The 20570-nt window shown below is 41.1% G+C and overlaps 1 protein-coding gene across 4 annotated transcripts in view; it reads right to left on the bottom strand.

Moving 5' to 3' along the window:
• pik3r4 (phosphoinositide-3-kinase, regulatory subunit 4) overlaps positions 1-20570 on the bottom strand; it is a 92617-nt gene that overhangs the window by 60140 nt on the left and 11907 nt on the right. For all 4 annotated transcript variants that reach the window (XM_068000968.1, XM_068000975.1, XM_068000993.1 and 1 more), the window contains exons 4-6: positions 17206-17340; positions 16851-17072; positions 12436-12609 (exon numbers count right to left, since the gene is read on the bottom strand). In XM_068000968.1, coding sequence (XP_067857069.1) covers positions 12436-12609; positions 16851-17072; positions 17206-17340 — 531 coding nt within the window. The remainder of the gene's footprint in view (positions 1-12435; positions 12610-16850; positions 17073-17205; positions 17341-20570) is intronic.

The following is a 20570-nucleotide window of genomic DNA, read 5'->3' on the forward strand; positions in this document are numbered from 1 at the left end:
ACAAAATCTGGTACAATAGACTTCCTGACTCCAATTGCATTCCAAAATTTAAATGATGAATACGACATAGAGGGATGTTACTGGCAGGACAAATGGGACCATAGGACATGAGCTAACAGACTGGTGTCATCACTCAGCGGGAAAGTTTTAATTGCATTCTTGAGTATAGAACCTGAATTCTGTATGGACCATGCATTGTGAAACATGTGGTGCTTAACTGTTATAATTTCACCCCAAAAGCTTACAGGAGTTATCTTAGGATGGCACACAAACAACCTAACTGTACATACCAAAGGATTAGCTCTGGAGATGAGCAACACGTGGGAACTGTGGTTAAAGGGAAGAGGAGAGTATTGGCACAAGAAATTAGTAAACTTATGTTGAGACACCAATTTCTAAGTGCTGTTTCTACCACAATTCAAAATCATAGGAAAATCTATATTTTTTTTTTACCAATTATGAAAATGTGGCTGATAACTTTAAATTTAATTACTGCAGGCTAGAAGAGAATTTTCCACTTGCTTGTGCCTCTTATTTTGGAGAGGGTATATATTGCTATGTGGCATGCAAATTGTCACTTTAAAGGCATTAATTCTATGCAAATAGATTTCAATTGCAAAGCAAGGTGGAACCACTTAACAGACTATTTGCTTTATCCTGAAAATAATCAATTGAAGGTTATAGCATGTAAGTGGACTGCAATAAACCATTACTTTAACTTGATTAGGTTTATTCAGGTGAGGAAGACACCATTTGATTTCCTGTATCTCAACTTCACAGAGAACAAGGGCTCGATTTTCCAGTGAAGCAGTGGGTGCATTGGGGCTCTGAAAAGCGCAGAAATCCCGAGCGGGTTCAGAACCGGGCTCCAACCCGCAGACTTCCGGGTTCCCCACTGACGTGTCTGGGTGTGCGTGCGCCTCCCAAATGCGGAAGTCCCACTGGCAATTAAAGCCAGTGGGATGATAGTTAAGAGACTTATTTAGATACTTGAAGTACTTAATTTTGTCCACATTGAGGCAGGGGTCCGTCCGATCTTCAAACATCCTCAGCATGTTTCCCGTGCTGTGGGAAACACCCCATGTTCTACCAGACGTGTTTCAGCCAGCTGGACATTCAAATGTGAGTTCTTGCTGCAGGGCACTCAATTCTTTCACACAAACTTTTGGCTGCGAGATCTTTGTGCTTTCACTGAAAATTCTTACTTTCCAGTCACAATTCTTCTGTTTATACATATTTAACATCTTTTCAGACCCCCTCAAACTCACAACATCAGGATTTGGGGGTGGGGTTGGGGGTGGGGGGTGGGGGTGGAGCGGCATTCACCATTACATCCATGAATGAGCAACATTAACCAGCCTCGCCAGGCATGGCGTGCACTTCCGCCACTTGCAGCAAGAGCACAGAGAGCAGCAAGAGAGAGAGAGAGTGACGTCACAGAAGGCACTACCCTCACCAAAGGGACTACAGACCAAAGCTCAGCTTCCTGGACCTCTCTGAGGAGCAGTGCATACAGAGGCTCAGAGTTGCCAGGTAGTCGCAGACATCTGCAGCCTCCTTCATGCCAAGCTGCTCCCAGCTGGGCCAAGTGGCATCTCATTACCTGTTGCTGTCGAAGTCACGACTGCCCTCAACTTCTTTGCCTCCAGATTATTCCAGGGTGCCACCGGGGATATCGCCGGGGTCCCTCAGTCGTCTGCACACAAGTGCATAAGGCAGGTCACCGACGGCTTGTTTTGCAGAGCCTCGCAAAATACATCAACTTCCACATGGACGACCTCAGCCAGACGGAGACCCATATAGCAATACAAGCACCTCCACACAAGCCAGGACTGTTCATCAACAGAAAGAGGCATCACTCCATCAACACTCAGCTCCTTTGTGACCACCACAAAAGATTCCTTCACGTGTGCGCCAGATTTCCTGGCAGCTGCCATGATTCCTTCATTCTGAGGGAATCCAACATCCCGCCCCTCTTCCATGCACCGAGCACCCTTAAGAGACAATGGATACCCCCTGCACATGTGGCTCATGACACTTCTGAGGAACCCCATCATCGAGGAACAGCGTTGATATAACGACAGCCACATCGCCACCAGATCTACAGTTGAGCATGCTATAGGGCTGCTCAAGATGCAATTTAGATGCCTTGATCATTCTGGGGGAGCGCTTCAATATGCACCAGACGGAGTGGGACGCATTATAGTATTGTGTTGTGCCCTGCACAACATGGCACAACAGAGAAGGGTGCCGCTGGAGGAGGCCCCATCCACATCTGCAACCCACATTGAGGAGGAGGAGGAGGAAATCATGGGCAGAGAAGTAGCTCACCTAGCTGCTTGTGAGGCCAGGGAGTCACTGATATGTGAACGGTTCTCCCAACATCAGAAAGTGTGAAGAGTCCAGTCCTCACACCACCTGGAAAGAGCAGCGCCCACACCTCCCTGCACAAAACAGTCCTGCAACTACACATACCCCACTGTAAAGTGAACCAATGGGTGGCATCAAGTGTCACTGTTCATGGTGAAGCTCATGAAAGGGCCCGATCACAAAAGCCAGTCAAGAATGGGCAAGACGTGGCAATAGTGGTGACAATCATAACATTTAATGTGACTTTAACAAAAAGCAAATATAAATGAAAAACTTGACAGTCTGTCAAACACCCTTGTGCATACCCTTTATGCTCACCAAACCTTTGCCATTCTCTTATGACTATTTCTACATGGTGCATCCCCTGTGGCTGCAGCAGAGGTAGTGCAGGTTGCTCATGCTCATGCCCTGACTACTTAGATGCTTTTGGCCTACGCCCTCTGGGATTTGGCACCCAGGAGGGCCCCACCGAAGACGGCTCCACTTGCACCTGCACAGGGGCAGACTCGGCCACCTGGAGAGGAGGCAGCATTGCGGGTACTGGTTGAGGGGGGGGGGGGGCAACGGGTGAGATATGAGAGCGCTTTGAGTGGCGTCCCCACTTCCATGTCCCCTTTTACCATTATCCCTCTCCTGGGCCAGGCCCACATCACTCTTACCCAACCCTGCTGGATATGTGTGTTGGACATGTGTGATGCCTTGGAAGGCCACTTCTAAAGTATTTGTCAGCCTGTTTAAGGCGGCAGAATGTTGTTCACCCTGAGTCCGAACTGCCATTGTCAAGGCCTGAATGGACTCATTTGTGAGTCGCACTTGAAGCTCAACGGAGGCTAGCCTTCTCTCCATTGCAGACATTCCCGCACTCACCTGTAACACTATCTGAGAGTTGCTCACGTCCCTGCAACAGTATCTCAGAGATTCCCTCCCGTCCCTGTGCCACCATTTCACTAATGCAGGAGTTGGACTCCTCCATCCTCTGTGCGATTGTGGAGAGTGCGCGTGGCACCTGTTCCAGTACCTCGCAAATGTGCTGCTGTCCCTCGATCAATCTCCTTTTAAAGGATGGCCCCCAGGGTTCAGCATCTGCCTCCAGCTGAGCAGAGCCTGGAGACGAGCGCTCCCACCGATGTGGACTCTCCACAGCTGCCCCTGCCACCAGTGTCTGCTCATGCTCACCTGTGTGTGGTGACTCACCCCCCCCCCACCATCCTGCCTCCATTCTAATATCGAGGCCCAAGTATCTCGGGCAGGATGCTGCCAGTTTTTCAGTTCCTCTACGCTTATCAGGATAGAAGCTGGAAACCCCATGTTGGTAGACAAAATCTTACATACAAGTGGTACAGTGAACATTGGTCCAGTTTTTGTTTTATTAAAAGAGCTTGTTATTTTTGTATGTCTGTGGAGTCAGAAGTTACGAGTCTGTAATCAGGTGAAATCTGCGGTATTGATTTTCTGCTACTTTTTACTTTTAAATATAAATTGGTTTATAGCTTGAGCTGCACTATTTCATTGAGTGTTTATTCTTCTGTTATTTGAAGACTACAACTAAAGAGAGTTCATGTTAATTGCGGAAAACTTTTATAGTAACAAGAATTTCTGTTCAGCCACTGACAAACCTATATACATTACCAGATATTATGCAGATAAACTCAACTCCAGTTGGTAGAAAGAAAAGGTCGCTAACAGGACTGGTCTTCAGCACTGAGCAACAGACAAATATATGATTAAAACCTAAAAACATAACTGCTAGCTATGGGAAACAGAGCACTTTCCCATTTCAGGCGTCCAATGTCATTACTAAATGCTCTCAAGGTCTGGTGTCTAATACAGTAATAATGTGCTCTAACTCAACCTCAGGTGAGCAACCCCAATTGCAACAGTGTGACATTTCCATTTACCACACCAGTCATACTGGAATATCAATTTAGGCACAATTTTAGTTTGAGGGCTGAAAGTGACCAAAGTCATTTCACGTATGATCCTCACAGCCAGCGGACAGACATCACTTTCATCTGATCAGTTTGAGCTGGCTTCAAATTCAGGTTCTAGGGATGAAGAAAGAGCATACTAGCCTACTACTAGTTACAAGAAAACATATACTTTACAGGTGAAAGAGGATATAAGTCAGCTAATGTGATCAGCTAAGTCAGCAGCACATTGATAGCAGCCCAGAATTTGCTGAAAAAAGTGTGCCAACGACGCATGGCGTTATTAATGTGCAAATCGACCAGCAATTTGTGGCGAGGAAGAGTGAATTGCAAATCGCCACAAGTTGCTGGCCGATTTGTGCGACTCCGCCGTTAGTTGCAAGAAATAAAGCATCTCTTACTTAACCACCCTGTGATTTTCATGAAATTGCTGTATTTGCACATTACTTGCCCATTAAACTCGCCACAGAAAGTTAAGTCTAGTAATTAATAGCACAAGTAACCTTTTAACAATGTGATAATTGTTAATGACTGTCAATCAACATCTCTTACCCAGAAAGTGAACAATTAAAAGTGCGGCGTCTCATTCCTTCAGGTAGTGAATTGTTGTTGGAGATTTTAAAAATATCAAATTTTTTAATTTAAAATTTTTTTCTTACATTTCCTTTCTGTCACTTTTTTTTCTCTTTTAATCCAATCTTTCTTTCCCTCTCTTTCTGTACCGGATTTGACTCTAATTCATCCTCCTTCTCATTCCTTCCTGTTTATTTCTCAATCCTTAAATCTCATTGGTTAAGGAGATACCCTGTTGGTCCCCTTGTTCACCAAGGTCCCAAATGTCCTGTTTCCCTCACCGCACTGTTACCAGCTTGCACTTCCAGCAACTTTACTGGCAAAGAATTTTTGATCTGAAGGGTGCACGAACAAGTCTAACTAACAGGGCATGCGAGATGCCCTGCTCCAGCAAATACTGGATTTGTTAGTTGTCACCCCCTCCATCCAAAAGAAGAACGGAACTAGGCATGACGCATAGAACAGCTGCTAATTAAGGTTGCATAACCTAAGTACGAGTTACTTTAGTCTGAATACATGCAAGGAAATACATTACATTGATTTTACATTATCCCTGCAAATATTGAAGCAATTAGAACTATTTTGCCACATGCTGCGTTCAGTTCAGTCTCTAAGCTGTTTGTACTCAAGACTGTGGAAAAAACATTCATACTAAAGCCAATTAAGTAAAAGAGCACTAAAAATAACTTTCAAATGTTTAATGAAATTTCTGACCCTTAATCCCCTTTCTTAAGGGGCAACAATATTATAGGGCTAAGTATTAGAAATTTGAACCTAGGTTCAAGGAGCAAGACACCCAACCCTGATAGACTTCACATTAGAGTACCTAAGGATGGTTGCAGATGAAATCAGTTGCCACCTGACCGGATATTTTAAGGTAATCAGACAATATGGGAATTGTGTGAAGGGACTGGAATGAGACAAATGTGTTACCAATTTGTAAAAAGGAATGGAAGGATAACCCAAGGAACTATGGACCTTTGTGTGTGACATCTATCCTAGGTAAAGCAAAGTAATAGAAAGAGACAATAGTGTAGCATCCAGTCAACATTGCTTTACAGATAGTAGATTTGCCAGTAAAGTGTACCGAGTTCTTTCAGGATATAACAAGCTAGTTGACAAGAAAAACTTTGTACATGTAATACACCTAGACCTTAGCAAAGTCATTAACAATGTAAACATAAGGAATTATTTTATGAGATGGAAAGACCTAGAATAGAAGGGAAGCTTTTGAAATGGATAACAAACGGAGTCAGAGGAGACAAAGGATAGTTGTTAAGGGAGCAGCATCAACATGAAAAGAGGAGACTAGAGGGGACCACAGGAATTGGTTTTGGGGCCTTGTTTTTAACATATATTAATTATTTGGATAGAGGAACAGTAACCAAACTCTCAAATTTTGCCGATGATATCAAATTGGAGCGGGGCTCAATAATCAAGAACAAGCAGATCAGCTGCAGAGGGATCTGGACAGGTTGGGAGATTGGGGCAAAAAGTGAGATATGTCCATTAACGTAGAGAAATCTGAATCATGAAGCTGGGAAAGGGAAACAAGAAGTGCAAGTATAAAATAAATAGGAAACATTCACAGGAATTCGGGAACTTTAGTGGCAAACATTAAACCATCACCGCAATACGCAGCAGTGGTGAAAAAGACAACCGGGATCTTGGGATGCATAGTTCAAAGGATAGAGCACAAGCTCCAGGAAGTGATAATTAGTTTGGACAAAGAACTTGACCTCTCCCACCTTGAGTATTGTCCAGAGTTATGGACACTGTTATCACAGAGGTTACAAACTTGACTTGACCAGCAAGAGCCAAGTTCGTGGCACTACGAGTAGCTCTGCTGCACAGGAGAGGAGGAAGAAGAGTGGCAGGGCTATAGTGATAGGGGATTCAATTGTAAGGGGAACAGATAGGCAAATCTGCGGCCGCAAACGTGACTCCAGGATGGTATGTTGCCTCCCTGGTGCTAGGGTCAAGGATGTCGGGGAGCGGCTGCAGGGCATTCTGGAGGGGGGAGGGTGAACAGCCAGTAGTCGTGGTCCATATCGGTACCAAAAAAATAGGTAAAAAAAGGGATGAGGTCCTGCAAGGTGAATTTAAGGAGTTAGGAGATAAATTAAAAAGCAGGACCTCAAAGGTAGTGATCTCAGGATTACTACCAGTGCCACGTGCTAGTGAGTATAGGAACAGGAGAATAGACAGGATGAATGCGTGGCTGCGGGGATAGATTCCTGGGACATTGGGACCGGTTCTGGGGAAGGTGGGATCTGTACAAGTGGGACGGGTTACACCCGAGCAGGACGGGGACCAACATCCTCGCGGGGGTGTTTACTAGTGCTGTTGGGGACGGCTTATACTAGAGTGGTAGGGGGATGGGAACCTGAGCGGGGAGTCAGAAGGGAATAAAGTTGAGAGCAGCAAGAGAGGGGAAGACCCAGGGGAAATCTACAATACAAATAGTACAAACAGTTGTTCAAGAACAAGTGAAAGGGAAAAGCGTAGAGCAGCAGAAACTGTACTTTAGACACTACAGATAAACTGAAAACTAGAAGGTGTAAGGCGATTAACCCGGCATCAAAGCTGAAGGCCAGGCAAGGGTGTGTGGCCCAACTAAGAGTTCTATATACAAATGCACGGAGTATAAGGAATAAATTAAATGAACTACAGGTTCAAATTCAAATTGGAGGGTATGACATGATAGCTATCACTGAGACTTGGCTGCAGGATGGTCAGGATTGGGAACTAAATATACCGGGTTATAAGGTCTACAGGAGAGATAGGGAAAATGGAAGAGGGGGAGGAATAGCCTTAGTGATTAGAGATTAAATCACTTCAATGATAAAGGAGGATATAACAAGAGGTAAGCAGCCAACAGAGACATTATGGGTTGAATTGAGAAATAGGAAAGGATCTAAGACTATAGTGGGAGTTGTGTATAGGACCCCTGGCAGCAGCTCTGAAGTGGTAGATTGTATAAATGCAGAGATTAGACAAGCGTGTAAGAAAGGCATAGTGGTCTTAATGGGGGACTTTAACCTTCACATAGATTGGGGAAAGCAGACTAGCAACTGTCAGAAAGGTAGTGAATTTCTTGAGTGTGTCCAGGATAGTTTTCTACAGCAGTACGTCCTAGAGGCAACAAGGGGGCAAGCCATACTAGATTTAGTAATGAGTAATGAACCAGATTTAGTTAACGACTTAACTGTACGCGACCATCTATCCAATAGCGATCATAACATGATCAAGTTCAACGTAGTGTTTGAAAGGGAAAAAAGTGAATCAGCTGCTAAGATTCTAGACTTGGGCAAGGCCGACTTCAATGGGATGAGACAGACTGTCCACAGTAAACTGGGCAAATCTGTTGATGGGTAAAACGACTGATGATCAGTGGGAAATGTTTAAAGAAACATTTAATGTGATACAGAATCGGTTTATACCCCTGAGGGGCAAGAACTCTACTTGCCAAAAAAAACAGCCAAGGACAACTAAAGAGGTAAGGGATAATATAAGACATAAGGAAAGGGCATACAAAAAGGCAAAAAATGGCACAGATCCTGGCGAATGGGAAAGATACAAAGATCAACAAAGGGTCACAAAACAGATAGTAAGAGCTACAAAAAGAGAGTATGAAAAGAAACTTGCAAGGGATATCAAAACCAATACGAAGAACTGTTATAGTTACATTAGGAAAAAAAGAGGGTGGTCAGGAGCAGTGTTGGCCCCTTAAAAACTGAAAGTGGGGATATCGTCATTGACAATGGGGAAATGGCAGAGAAATCCCAAGAAAACTAATATTGAATCGGGGACAGGGACTCGATAAAATTAACATAAGTAAAGCAACAGTAATGAAGAAAATAATAGCACTAAAGAGTGACAAATCCCCAGGACCAGATGGTTTCCATCCCAGGGTTTTAAAGGAAGTAGGTGAGCACATTGCAGATGCCCTAAATTCTCTAGATTCAGGAACTGTCCCTCGAGATTGGAAAATTGCATGTCACTCCGCTTTTTAAGAAAGGAGAAAGCAGGGAATTATAGACCAGTTAGCCTAACATCTGTTGTGGGAAAATGCTGGAGTCCATAATTAAGGATAGGGTGACTGAACACCGAGAATTTTCAGTTAATCAGAGAGCGCCAGCATGGATTTGTGAAAGGTAGGTCGTGCCTGACAAACCTGATTGAATTTGTTCTGAAGAGGTGACTAAAGTGGTGGACAGGGGAATATCAATGGATGTTATTTATATGGACTTCCAGAGGGCATTTGATAAGATCCCACATAAGAGACTGTTGGCTAAGATAGAAGCCCGTGGAATCGAGGGAAAAGTACGGACTTGGTTAGGAAGTTGGCTGAGCAAAAGGCGACAGAGAGTAGGGATAATGGGTAAGTACTCACATTGGCAGGATGTGACTAGTGGAGTCCCGCAGGGATCTGTCTTGGGGCCTCAATTATTCACAATATTTATTAACGACTTAGACGAAGGTATAGAAAGTCTCATATCTAAGTTTGCCGATGACACAAAAATTGGACCCAGAGATGCCAGTGATGGACCCCAGTCCATCACCGGCATCTCCACATCACAAAAATTGGTGGCATTGTAAGCAGAGTAGGTGAAAACATAAAATTACAAAGTGATATTGATAGATTAGGTGAATGGGCAAAACTGTGGCAAATGTGAGGTCATCCACTTTGGATCAAAAAAGGATAGAACAGGGTACTTTATAAATGGTAAAAAGTTAAAAAACAGTGGATGTCCAAAGGGACCTAGGGGTTCAGGTACGTAGATCATTGAAGTGTCATGAACAGGTGCAGAAAATAATCAATAAGGCAAATGGAATGCTGGCCTTTACATCTAGAGGACTCGAGTACAAGGGGCAGAAGTTATGCTGCTGCTATACAAAACCCTGGTTAGACCACACCTGGAGTACCGTGAGCAGTTCTGGGCACCGCACCTTCGGAAGGACATATTGGCCTTGGAGGGAGTGCAGCGTAGGTTTACTAGAATGATACCCGGACTTCAAGGGTTAAGTTGCGAGGAGAGATTACACAAATTGGGGTTGTATTCTCTGGAGTTTCGAAGGTTAAGGGGTGATCTGATTGAAGTTAATAAGATATTAAGGGGAACAGATAGGGTGGATAGAGAGAAACTATTTCCGCTGGTTGGGGATTCTAGAAGTAGGGGGCACAGTCTAAAAATAAGAGCCAGACCTTTCGGGAGTGAGATTAGAAAACATTTCTACACACAAATGGTGGTAGAAGTTTGGAACTCTCTTCTGCAAACGGCAATTGATACTAGCTCAATTGCTAAATTTAAATCTGAGATAGATAGCTTTTTGGCAACCAAAGGTATTAAGGGATATGGGCCAAAGGCGGGTATATGGAGTTAGATCACAGATCAGCCATGATCTTATCAAAGGGGCTGAATGGCCTACTCCTGTTCCTATGAGGGAGTACAAAGAAAAGCAACTAACTTGGTAAATGGGATTGAGCACCAGTGCTCTGAGGACAGACCACGAGTACGAGGGATGTTTACATTGAAAAAAAAGATGGCTTAGAAGTGATCTTATTCAGATATATCTAAAATCCTAAATGGAACAGATAATAGTAGGAATAATAATGGGATCCAGTTTACACAAGCTCCAGGACAAGGTGATAATGGATTCATTTTGACGAGAAAAGGTCAGTAAGAAATAACTACTTCACATATAGAGTGGAGAGTATGTTAAATAACCTACCCAGAGAGGCAATGCAAACAGAGGATGTTCTAACTTTCAAGGGGGTGATGGATAATCTTTTTGACACAGAGCTAATAAAGGCCAAAATGGGATCAGATGTTTTGGATCTTTGCCCACTGGATGGAAGTAGTTTTCCAATCTTGTACAGTCCTTTGTTCCTATGGACATTAGAACATATTGGAGAGAGGGGTGTGGCTAATTAAGTACATTTAACTATCATGGTAACTATATTTCTTTTTAAGTGTTGCTCTTGGGATACAGGCAATGCTGGCAAGGCAGCATTAATTGTCCATGCCTGGTTGCCCAGAGGGCATTAAGGGTCAACCAGTTAGTGTGGGACTAGAATCACATGCAGGCCAGGTTACTGGTTCTGATGTGAACCAGTTGGGTTTTTAAATGACAAATCAGGCAGCTTTAAATGGTCATTTTCTGATGCTAGCCACAAATTATCAGATTTAGCAAATTCAATTTCACAACTTACCATGATGGGATTTGAACTCACAACCTCTGGGTTGCTGGTCCAGTACCATAACCACAACACTAGGTTACCATACCCAGTGTCTCTCAGAGCTTGCATAATTGCCTAAAGAGTCGTAGAGAAAATTCCTCATAATTCCTCCTGAAATTAGCTATAATTTCCCTCTCACCAGGAGGTGTACAACTAGTAATTGGAGTGGGGGGGGCAGCACATAATTGTATTGTCCAATGAATGGGGGGGCGGTTGGGAAGCATTGATAAGCCCAATGGTCTTTTCTTGTTCTTTTTTCTGTATGCTCATAAGAACCATTTGCCTCTTGACAAATAACATTTGTTTTTTGTTCCCCCATTATATTCAAAATTCTTTTTAAAAATGTTTACACAAGTACTTCAGATTGAAAGTAGTCTCGCAGTACTGTTTTTTTTAAAAAACTGCATCTTATACAAAACTCCCAAGATTGTATTTTTAAAAATACATGTGTATACACCCCCTGCAGGCCAAGCAGTTAAATTCCAATAATGGATTTATACCAAAAAAAATACTTGAATTAAAATTTGCTATACTGCAGCAAAAACAGGGACAATAATAGGAAAGATTCAAACTGCCAAAAAGAAAATACCTTTTGGTCTGCTGCTCTCTACTGATCACCCTTTTTCTAGGATTATTCTGATGATTTCTGTTTAGCTCATTAATTCCCTAGTCTCACTAGAAACTCGTGCTCTCTCTCCTCTGATCCCTACAGATTACTTAAGATTACTAATTATGAATCATATGGACTACCTCACAAGAAATATACACTCCACTGTTCCCAACTGTGTAGCTTTTATCTACACACAAAAGTACAAGTTTACTAACCATGATTACAAAACACTCTCTTTGGACATTTTTGGAATTCTTAACTCAACAGTGAATACGGTGACTGTAGCCATTTAAAAATTTGGCATGAGAAAGCAAAACCTCTTAAAAACAATAAATGTACTGGATTAAGGCGCTTAATTAATTTCTGTCTTAAGTTCCCCAATCACTTGGTTAGTAAAGGCAACGTGTATACAGAGAAGATCCCAAATTCAATTTTCCATCTGTGCTGAGTTATCTGATCTCATCCATGATGGCAGGAGGAGTGTCAGAATTTGCCTCACAGCCCCATTGTAAGGAGTGATCTCAGCTGTGCTGTTTCTCATGACTGTACAGCCTGCTGATAACGTCTAGACTCACATATAAAGAGTAGTCACTTGGTTGGGGTTGCAGAGGGTGACCACTGCTCATTTAATTGTCCTTCAGCACGAAACAGACTTTTTTGTAAAAAGACAAAAAGGTAAAATTTGTTTTTCCAGCAAAAATAAATCTTACCAATATCACTGGCAAACTCATAGATGTGAGGTTTTTGCAGAAGTCCCAACTGACACATGCAGGTCAGAGCATTGAGGGCTTTATAAATCACAAATTCCTCGGCATCACTGAGTCCTTGCTGAAGAAGAGGTTTAAGAATCGATGAGCTCTGCCAGCCAACATAAGCTGCCACACCTGGAAAAAAAAATCACAACTTCTAAGTTAAGGGTATCTTTAATCTTCTGAACAAAATCTGAAAATTCAAAAAAGGTCAAACTCATGATGAGGTGCAATTTTCCCAAGAACAGGTCTCAAACAACAAAGAGACTCTTAGGATCTCTTTTTGGCACTTTATTGTTGGCTCATCCTATCAAATTTTCTTCAATCAAAAGCAAGGAACAGTCAGAATCTCAGACATTTCTACAATCTGCATCACTGAAGCTGGGACTGAGTAACAAATAGGTTTCTGCAGGACAGCAGGCTCGGTCATTTTGTAAACAGAACATTCTGCTGCTACACATTGCTTCGTATAATAGACAACAAGAACTGGTCTCAACTTGCCCAATAAAGGTTGTATAATCTAAATTCCAATCCAAGCTTGATTTGCCTTAGTGTTCCACCTACTGGAAGGCTGATGCCCTACAGCACCACTCAAAGGATTAAAGAAGCATGTACATACCATGTGCTTGGGGTGTGTTGGATAATCCCTGTAGATACTACCGCATTACAAAGGTACACTTGAACGATATTTTGAAATTATATTTAAAACTGCAATTTGATACACTTGAGGTGTGAGAAGGACACTTTGAAATGGGAGAAGAAATGAAACCTTCAGCAGTTTAGCTTAGAGAAATAACTAAATATTTATTGCCAGACTTTACCTCAAATGGATGAATTTTACCAGAGATTAAAAAGAACCATTTACTCAGTTTACATTATTTTTGGTGCACTCACTGTACACTGCTGACTTGGAGAAGTACTGTACATACACACGTGTTGGCACCACATGTGATGCAGGTGTTTGAAATCTCTGTACAGTAAAATAATAGTACTCCAGAGCCACTCAGAGGCATAAAACTGATGAAATAAAAGCAAAGTCTCAGACCTTCAAAGCTTGATGTATTTTACATAGTTTCTTACACTTTGTTAGGTAAATAGATACATTACTGATACTACCTATACTGATTGTGTTTAGTTGTTATCTAAATAATTTCAACTACAGCCAATTGAGTACTCTTGAAATGATTATTTATTTTTCCAAATTACATGAGCAATGTTCTGTTTACTTGCTATAAAATTAGATTTACATTTGAATGGACTGCGTTTCAACTTCTGTTTGCACTTTTAAAAAAATCTTAACACATCCCAAGATCCTGGTTGTCTTTTTCACCACTGCTGCGTATTGTGGTGATGGTTTAATGTTTTCACTAAAGTTCCCAGATTCCTGTGAATGTTTTCGATTTATTTTATACTTGCACTTCTTGTTTCCCTTTCCCAATTTCATGATTCAGATTTCTCTACGTTAATGGACATATCCCACTTTTTGCCCCAATCTCCCAACCTGTCCAAATCCCTCTGCAGCTGATCTGCTTGTTCTTGATTGAGCCCCGCCCCAATTTGATATCATCGGCAAAATTTGAGAACTCGGTTACTGTTCCTCTCTCCAAATAATTAATATACATTAAAAACACACAAATAAAAATACACAAATAAATGGAAATTTTAACAATTAAATAATCACTAACTAACCGCATTCAAATGCTTTCAAATACACATGCTCAAAGTTAACACAACAGCAACTAGAACTCAGCCTTGAACCTAGAACTTTTAAAGAATCGTAACTACTGGTGAAGGGGCTCATTGTAGCCAATAAACTGCAACATTAAATTCTTATTTTCACTCTAGATTTTTGGTAAGTGAATAATATATGAAAATAATTCCACATTTAACAAAAACTGACCATTTGACAGCTGATGCTATTTGTCTCAGCTCTGGTAAAAACATGAAAATTAAGAATGCCAGTGAATTTCGACATTCATTTTGGTTTAAAATTTTTTATCCAAGTTATTGAAATATAGGTCCTATTGCACCACCTTGTGGCCAGTTTCAGCAAAGCATCTTAGCTACTTGAGAATCAACATCAAAAATAAATTAAAATACCCCATGAATTTATATTAGTGTTCTTGAAAGAAATTGCACGTTGTACATACAAAATAATTCAGTGCAAATCTAGGCCTATTCGCTTTCTTTCTTCTAATCTCATTACAATAGTAGTTTTCCAAATTTTCTTCGTGGGGACCACCTACAAATATTGATACTCCTGGGAACTCAGTCTTCGCTTCTGAATGATAGCACTCGCTACCCAAAAGAAAATAATGCTATTATTGTACAATGGAAATAATGCAATAGCAAGGCAACAAATGCAGAAAATGTATAGATTAGATTGCCGACCTTAGTTTGAAAACCTGTGGATGATCCGATTCAACAAATGATTTAAAACAGACTAAAGGCACAAGAAGTTATATTTTTATGAAATACTGGTTTTGGGCATCAATAAATTGTTGTATAATACAAATAAATAATAACATGATAAAGTGGTTTTTTTCCCAAAATTGATTGAACTGAATTTGAAATGCCAACATCCACCATGTAAATGTTTTAAAATGTATATACAATACTGTAAACAGAAATCATAATTTAGAGATAGGGTGAACACAAGAAAAATTCCAAACATAGGAAAAGTGGAGTGGAAGTGAGCTTGAAAAAGGGGCAAGGAGTTCAGAGGTACACATCTTATGGGTGTCATCAGGAACTGAGATCTTTAGAGTCCAGTGACTGAAGAATATGATTGAATGGCGTGGATAAAATTTGATGCTAGATATAATGTTAAAACCAAATAGAGCAACAGTGGGTGGTTCTTTATCAAGGTTAGATTGAGGAGAAAGGGTCAATTTTCTCTCAACTGTAGCATCAGGACAGAAGAGGCATGGAAAGTAGAATTCACAAAAGTTACAAGACACCGTTAAGCAAAGGACCAATGGAAACACTTCAGCTGATGGTGTTTATTGAAAAAAGACCTTACCCGTTCTAATAATGGATTTACAGATGTTATGAGAGATAAAGTAGGCTTGGAATGCCTCAGACTGATCAAAGCACCAGACATGAGGGTCAGAATTTCACAAGATTGGAAAGCACAACCACGATTAAACCAATTTTCAGAACCACATCTGATGGAAGGGGAAGAGTAAGGTATGAAATCTTTGTCAGCTAGGATTGTTTACTTGACTGGCATAAACAGAAGGATCAGAACAGTAAAATGCAGATGGACCAGGGAACTCTTAATTGCTTCAGGCATCTATTATTATCTCTATACACAGAAAATGATATGTTTTAGCATAAGTCTCCAGGAAGAATTTCAAGTAAGGTTTCCAGAAGAAGGACAATTGCTCTGTGCATCAGGAGATCATACGAATATCACATAATTAACTCCTTTTATTCAACCCAAATACTATACAAAATAATAGGTTCCATTTTTTTTTTAAAAGGTGTAAATTAATTTTATTTGTTTTTCTAGTTTACTGACTTAGCAGATCACTTGCATTTTGCCTGGATGATAAATTTCAACAACAACATGTTCATTTGTTTAAATGCTGGAATATGGGATTAGAGTAGACAGGGCTGATGGCCGGCGCGGACACGATGGGCCGAAGGGCCTCTATCCGTGCTGTATAACTCTATGACTCTATAATGGGCCAGAGTTTACTGTAGCCGGTGAATGAACGGTGCCCGCTGTTCATCAGGCTTGCCCAATTAATTTCCATGAGCTTTTGCACAGCAAGTTGCTGTCAGTGAGAGATTTTAAAAATTATTTCAATCTCCAACAACAATTAAAAGCTGAAGGAATGAGACTCTACACCTGTAAAAGTTAATTTTCAGTGTTAGAGAGGTTGTTATCACGCCATTAAAAAGGGTACTTAGACTGAAATGGACAAGCCCTAACTTTCTCTGGCGAGTTTAGTTCGTATCTACCATTTAAGTACAGGAACTTCATACCGTTTAATGCATTTGAATGGTGAGTCAGACAGCAAGATGCTGTTTTAGGAAAGCTAATGGCGAAGCAGCACAGTTCGAACAGCAACTTCAGGCTTTTTGCATCTCGCCTGAAGTTGCTGTGCAATTTGTGCATAAATAACGGTGAGCATCATTAGCCTCATAACCCCCTTTAAACACATCTGGATGAAAATAAACATAGCAAGATAGTATGTTTCTTTTATATAGGCCAATACATAGGATGAGAAATAGTTTACAAATAATTTTTTTTAACTAACACTACCTGATATCCAGTGTTCTAATTTTACAGCATTATTTCAATTGGACAAAAATAGTCTATAGTACAACAGTGGCTCCATAATGCCGCAAATAGGTACCATACTTACCAACAATACTATCAAAGAAAGCACCTCGAAGATGCCAATCATTCTTATCATTCAAGAAGGTGATCATGTGCGACAAGAGGACATCATTAGCCTTTTGACGTCCAAAGAATACACAAAGCCGAGTTATACCATTCTCCATTAAAGTCTGCTTCACTATATTTTCTGGGTCACTCAACAGTGTCACTACTTTTTGCTGAACCATCTCATGGAGAGCTTGCAATTCTACAAACATAGGAATCAGTTCAGTATTAGTACTCGACTAGAGGCTTCAAGGAATTAAGCCAGAAATTTCAACAGTTGCATCTTAAGTTGCAGAGAACAAAAAGGTTCATAACCTTTAATGCAAAAGGATTACCTGAGTCATAGTTTTCATTGGGGTGCAACATTTCTTCTGTTTCCTCACCATTTAGCTCACCTTCCACATTCAAATTATTTAATTGGACTATTTCTAAAAATCGGAGAGCTGTCTCAGCCAAGAGTGCTATGTTTTCTGTTCAAACACAATAACGTGAATTAGTGAAAGACAGTTCAGAAAGTAACATTCACTAAAATGGATGCTGTGGTTCCTGAATTATCAGAGTTAATGCTATGCCCGTTTGGAACAGATATTAAAAGTTTTAAAACTCTCAAGTAGTAGTCTACTGTGGCTTGATACCACACAAAGGGGAATTGAAAATGGTCTATGAGTGTTGAATGTGAACCTGGATTGGTTAGGCAAGCAGGTTGGGTTGAATTTCTTTTCCTGATTTAAAAATGTCAAAAACAAAATTTACATTGGGAGCAGTGACATATCTCTATAAGAAGTTACAAAGATTTCACTCATACCACGGTTCACTACTGCGCCATGATTGATGATGCCCCATTTCAGTACCAGGACTTAGTGCCTGCAAAGCCCAGCATTCAGCTGTACTGAGGAGACAAATTAAAGATGTGAACAGCAGTGTATTTTATCCATAAGAAAGCACCAGCAGGGATGGCACAGTAGCTACAAGACAATATCGTTATACTCTTTAATGGGAGAGATGAGTTTCAATCTCAACCTTGCTGTTGGTACTTAAATTGGCACAAGTTGCCCTTAGTGACACCTTTGGAAATACTAGCAGGGATAACTTTCCTGCAGTGCCAAAGCTCATCCTCTGGCAAGTCAGCATGGAAATTACAAAAATAAGCATTTTAAGAGAAACAGCCACCGCAGCAAATTTAGACTGGTTACTGTGATGTGCAATGTATGGGCATTTATAGGAACATAGGAACAGGAGTAGGCCATTCAGCCCCTCATGCCTGCTCCGCCATTTGATAAGATCATGGCTGATTTGTGATCAAACTCCATATACCCGCCTTTGGCCCATATCCCTTAATACCTTTGGTTGCCAAAAAGCTATCTCTCGCAGATTTAAATTTAGCAATTGAGCTAGTATCAATTGCCGTTTGCGGAAGAGAGTTCCAAACTTCTACCACCCTTTGTGTGTAGAAGTGTTTTCTAATCTCGCTCCTGAAAGGTCTGGCTCTAATTTTTAGACACTGCCCCCTACTCCTAAAATCCCCAGCCAGCGGAAATAGTTTCTCTCTATCCACCCTATCCGTTCCCCTTAATATCTTATAAACTTCGATCAGATCACCCCTTAACCTTCTAAACTCTAGAGAATACAACCCCAATTTGTGTAATCTCTCCTCGTAACTTAACCCTTGAAGTCCGGGTATCATTCTAGTAAACCTACGCTGCACTCCCTCCAAGGCCAATATGTCCTTCCGAAGGTGCGGTGCCCAGAACTGCTCACAGTACTCCAGGTGCGGTCTAACCAGGGTTTTGTATAGCTGCAGCATAACTTCTGCGTCCTTGTACTCTAGTCCTCCAGATATAAAGGCCAACATTCCATTTGCCTTCTTGATTATTTTCTACACCTGTTCATGACACTTCAATGATCTATGTACCTGAACCCCTAAGTCCCTTTGGACATCCACTGTTTTTAACTTTTTACCATTTAGAAAGTACCCTGTTCTATCCTTTTTTGATCCAAAGTGGATGACCTCACATTTGTCTACATTGAATTCCATTTGCCACAGTTTTGCCCATTCACCTAATCCATCAATATCCCTTTGTAATTTTATGTTTTCATCTACACTGCTTACAATGCCACCAATCTTTGTGTCATCGGCAAACTTAGATATGAGACTTTCAATGCCTTCATCTAAGTCGTTAATAAATATTGTGAACAATTGAGGCCCCAAGACAGATCCCTGTGGGACTCCACTAGTCACATCCTGCCAATGTGAGTACCTTCCCATTATCCCTACTCTCTGTCGCCTTTCGCTCAGCCAACTTCCTAACCAAGTCCGTACTTTTCCCTCGATTCCATGGACTTCTATCTTAGCTAATAGTCACTTAAGTGGGACCTTATCAAATGCCTTCTGGAAGTCCATATAAATAATATCCATTGACATTCCCCTGTCCAATACTTTAGTCACCTCTTCAAAAAATTCAATCAGGTTTGTCAGGCACGACCTACCTTTCACAAATCTATGCTGGCTCTCTCTGATTAACTGAAAATTCTCGAGGTGTTCAGTCACCCTATCCTTAATTATGGACTCCAGCATTTTACCCACAACAGATGTTAGGCTAACTGGTCTATAATTCCCCGGTTTCCCTCTCTCTCCTTTCTTAAAAAGCGGAGTGATATGTGCAATTTTCCAATCTAGAGGGACAGTTCCTGAATCTAGGGAACTTTGAAAGATAATTGTTAGGGCATCCACAATGTGCTCACCTACTTCCTTTAAAACCCTGGGATGGAAACCATCTGGTCCTGGGGATTTGTCACTCTTTAGTGCTATTATTTTCTTCACTACTGTTGCTTTACTTATGTTAATTTTATCGAGTCCCTGTCCCCGATTCAACATAAGTTTTCTTGGGATTTCCGGGATGCTATCCTCTTTTTCAACTGTAAATACTGTCGCAAAGTAATTATTCAACATGTCTGCCATTTCCCCATTGTCAATGACAATATCCCCACTTTCTGTTTTTAAGGGGCCAACACTGCTCCTGACCACCCTCTTTTTCCTAATATAACTATAAAAGTTCTTCGTATTGGTTTTGATATCCCTTGCAAGTTTCTTTTCATACTCTCTTTTTGTAGCTCTTACTATCTGTTTTGTGACCCATTGTTGATCTTTGTATCTTTCCCATTCGCCAGGATCTGTGCCATTTTTTGCCTTTTTGTATGCCCTTTCCTTATGTCTTATACTGTCCCTTACCTCTTTAGTTGTCCATGGCTGTTTTTTTTGGCAAGTAGAGTTCTTGCCCCTCAGGGGTATAAACCGATTCTGTATCACGTTAAATGTTTCTTTAAACATTTCCCACTGATCATCAGTCGTTTTACCCATCAACAGATTTGCCCAGTTTACTGTGGACAGTCTCTGTCTCATCCCATTGAAGTCGGCCTTGCCCAAGTCTAGAATCTTAGCAGCTGATTCACTTTTTTCCCTTTCAAACAATACATTGAACTCGATCATGTTATGATCACTATTGGATAGATGTTCACGCACAGTTAAGCCATTAACTAAATCTGGTTCATTACTCATTACTAAATCTAGTATGGCTTGCCCCCTTGTTGCCTCTAGGACATACTGCTGCAGAAAACTCTCCTGGACACACTCAAGAAATTCACTACCTTTCTGACAGTTGCTAGTCTGCTTTTCCCAATCTATGTGAAGGTTAAAGTCCCC

This window comes from Heptranchias perlo, chromosome 2 (genome assembly GCF_035084215.1).
Source record: "Heptranchias perlo isolate sHepPer1 chromosome 2, sHepPer1.hap1, whole genome shotgun sequence".
NCBI lineage: Eukaryota > Metazoa > Chordata > Chondrichthyes > Hexanchiformes > Hexanchidae > Heptranchias > Heptranchias perlo.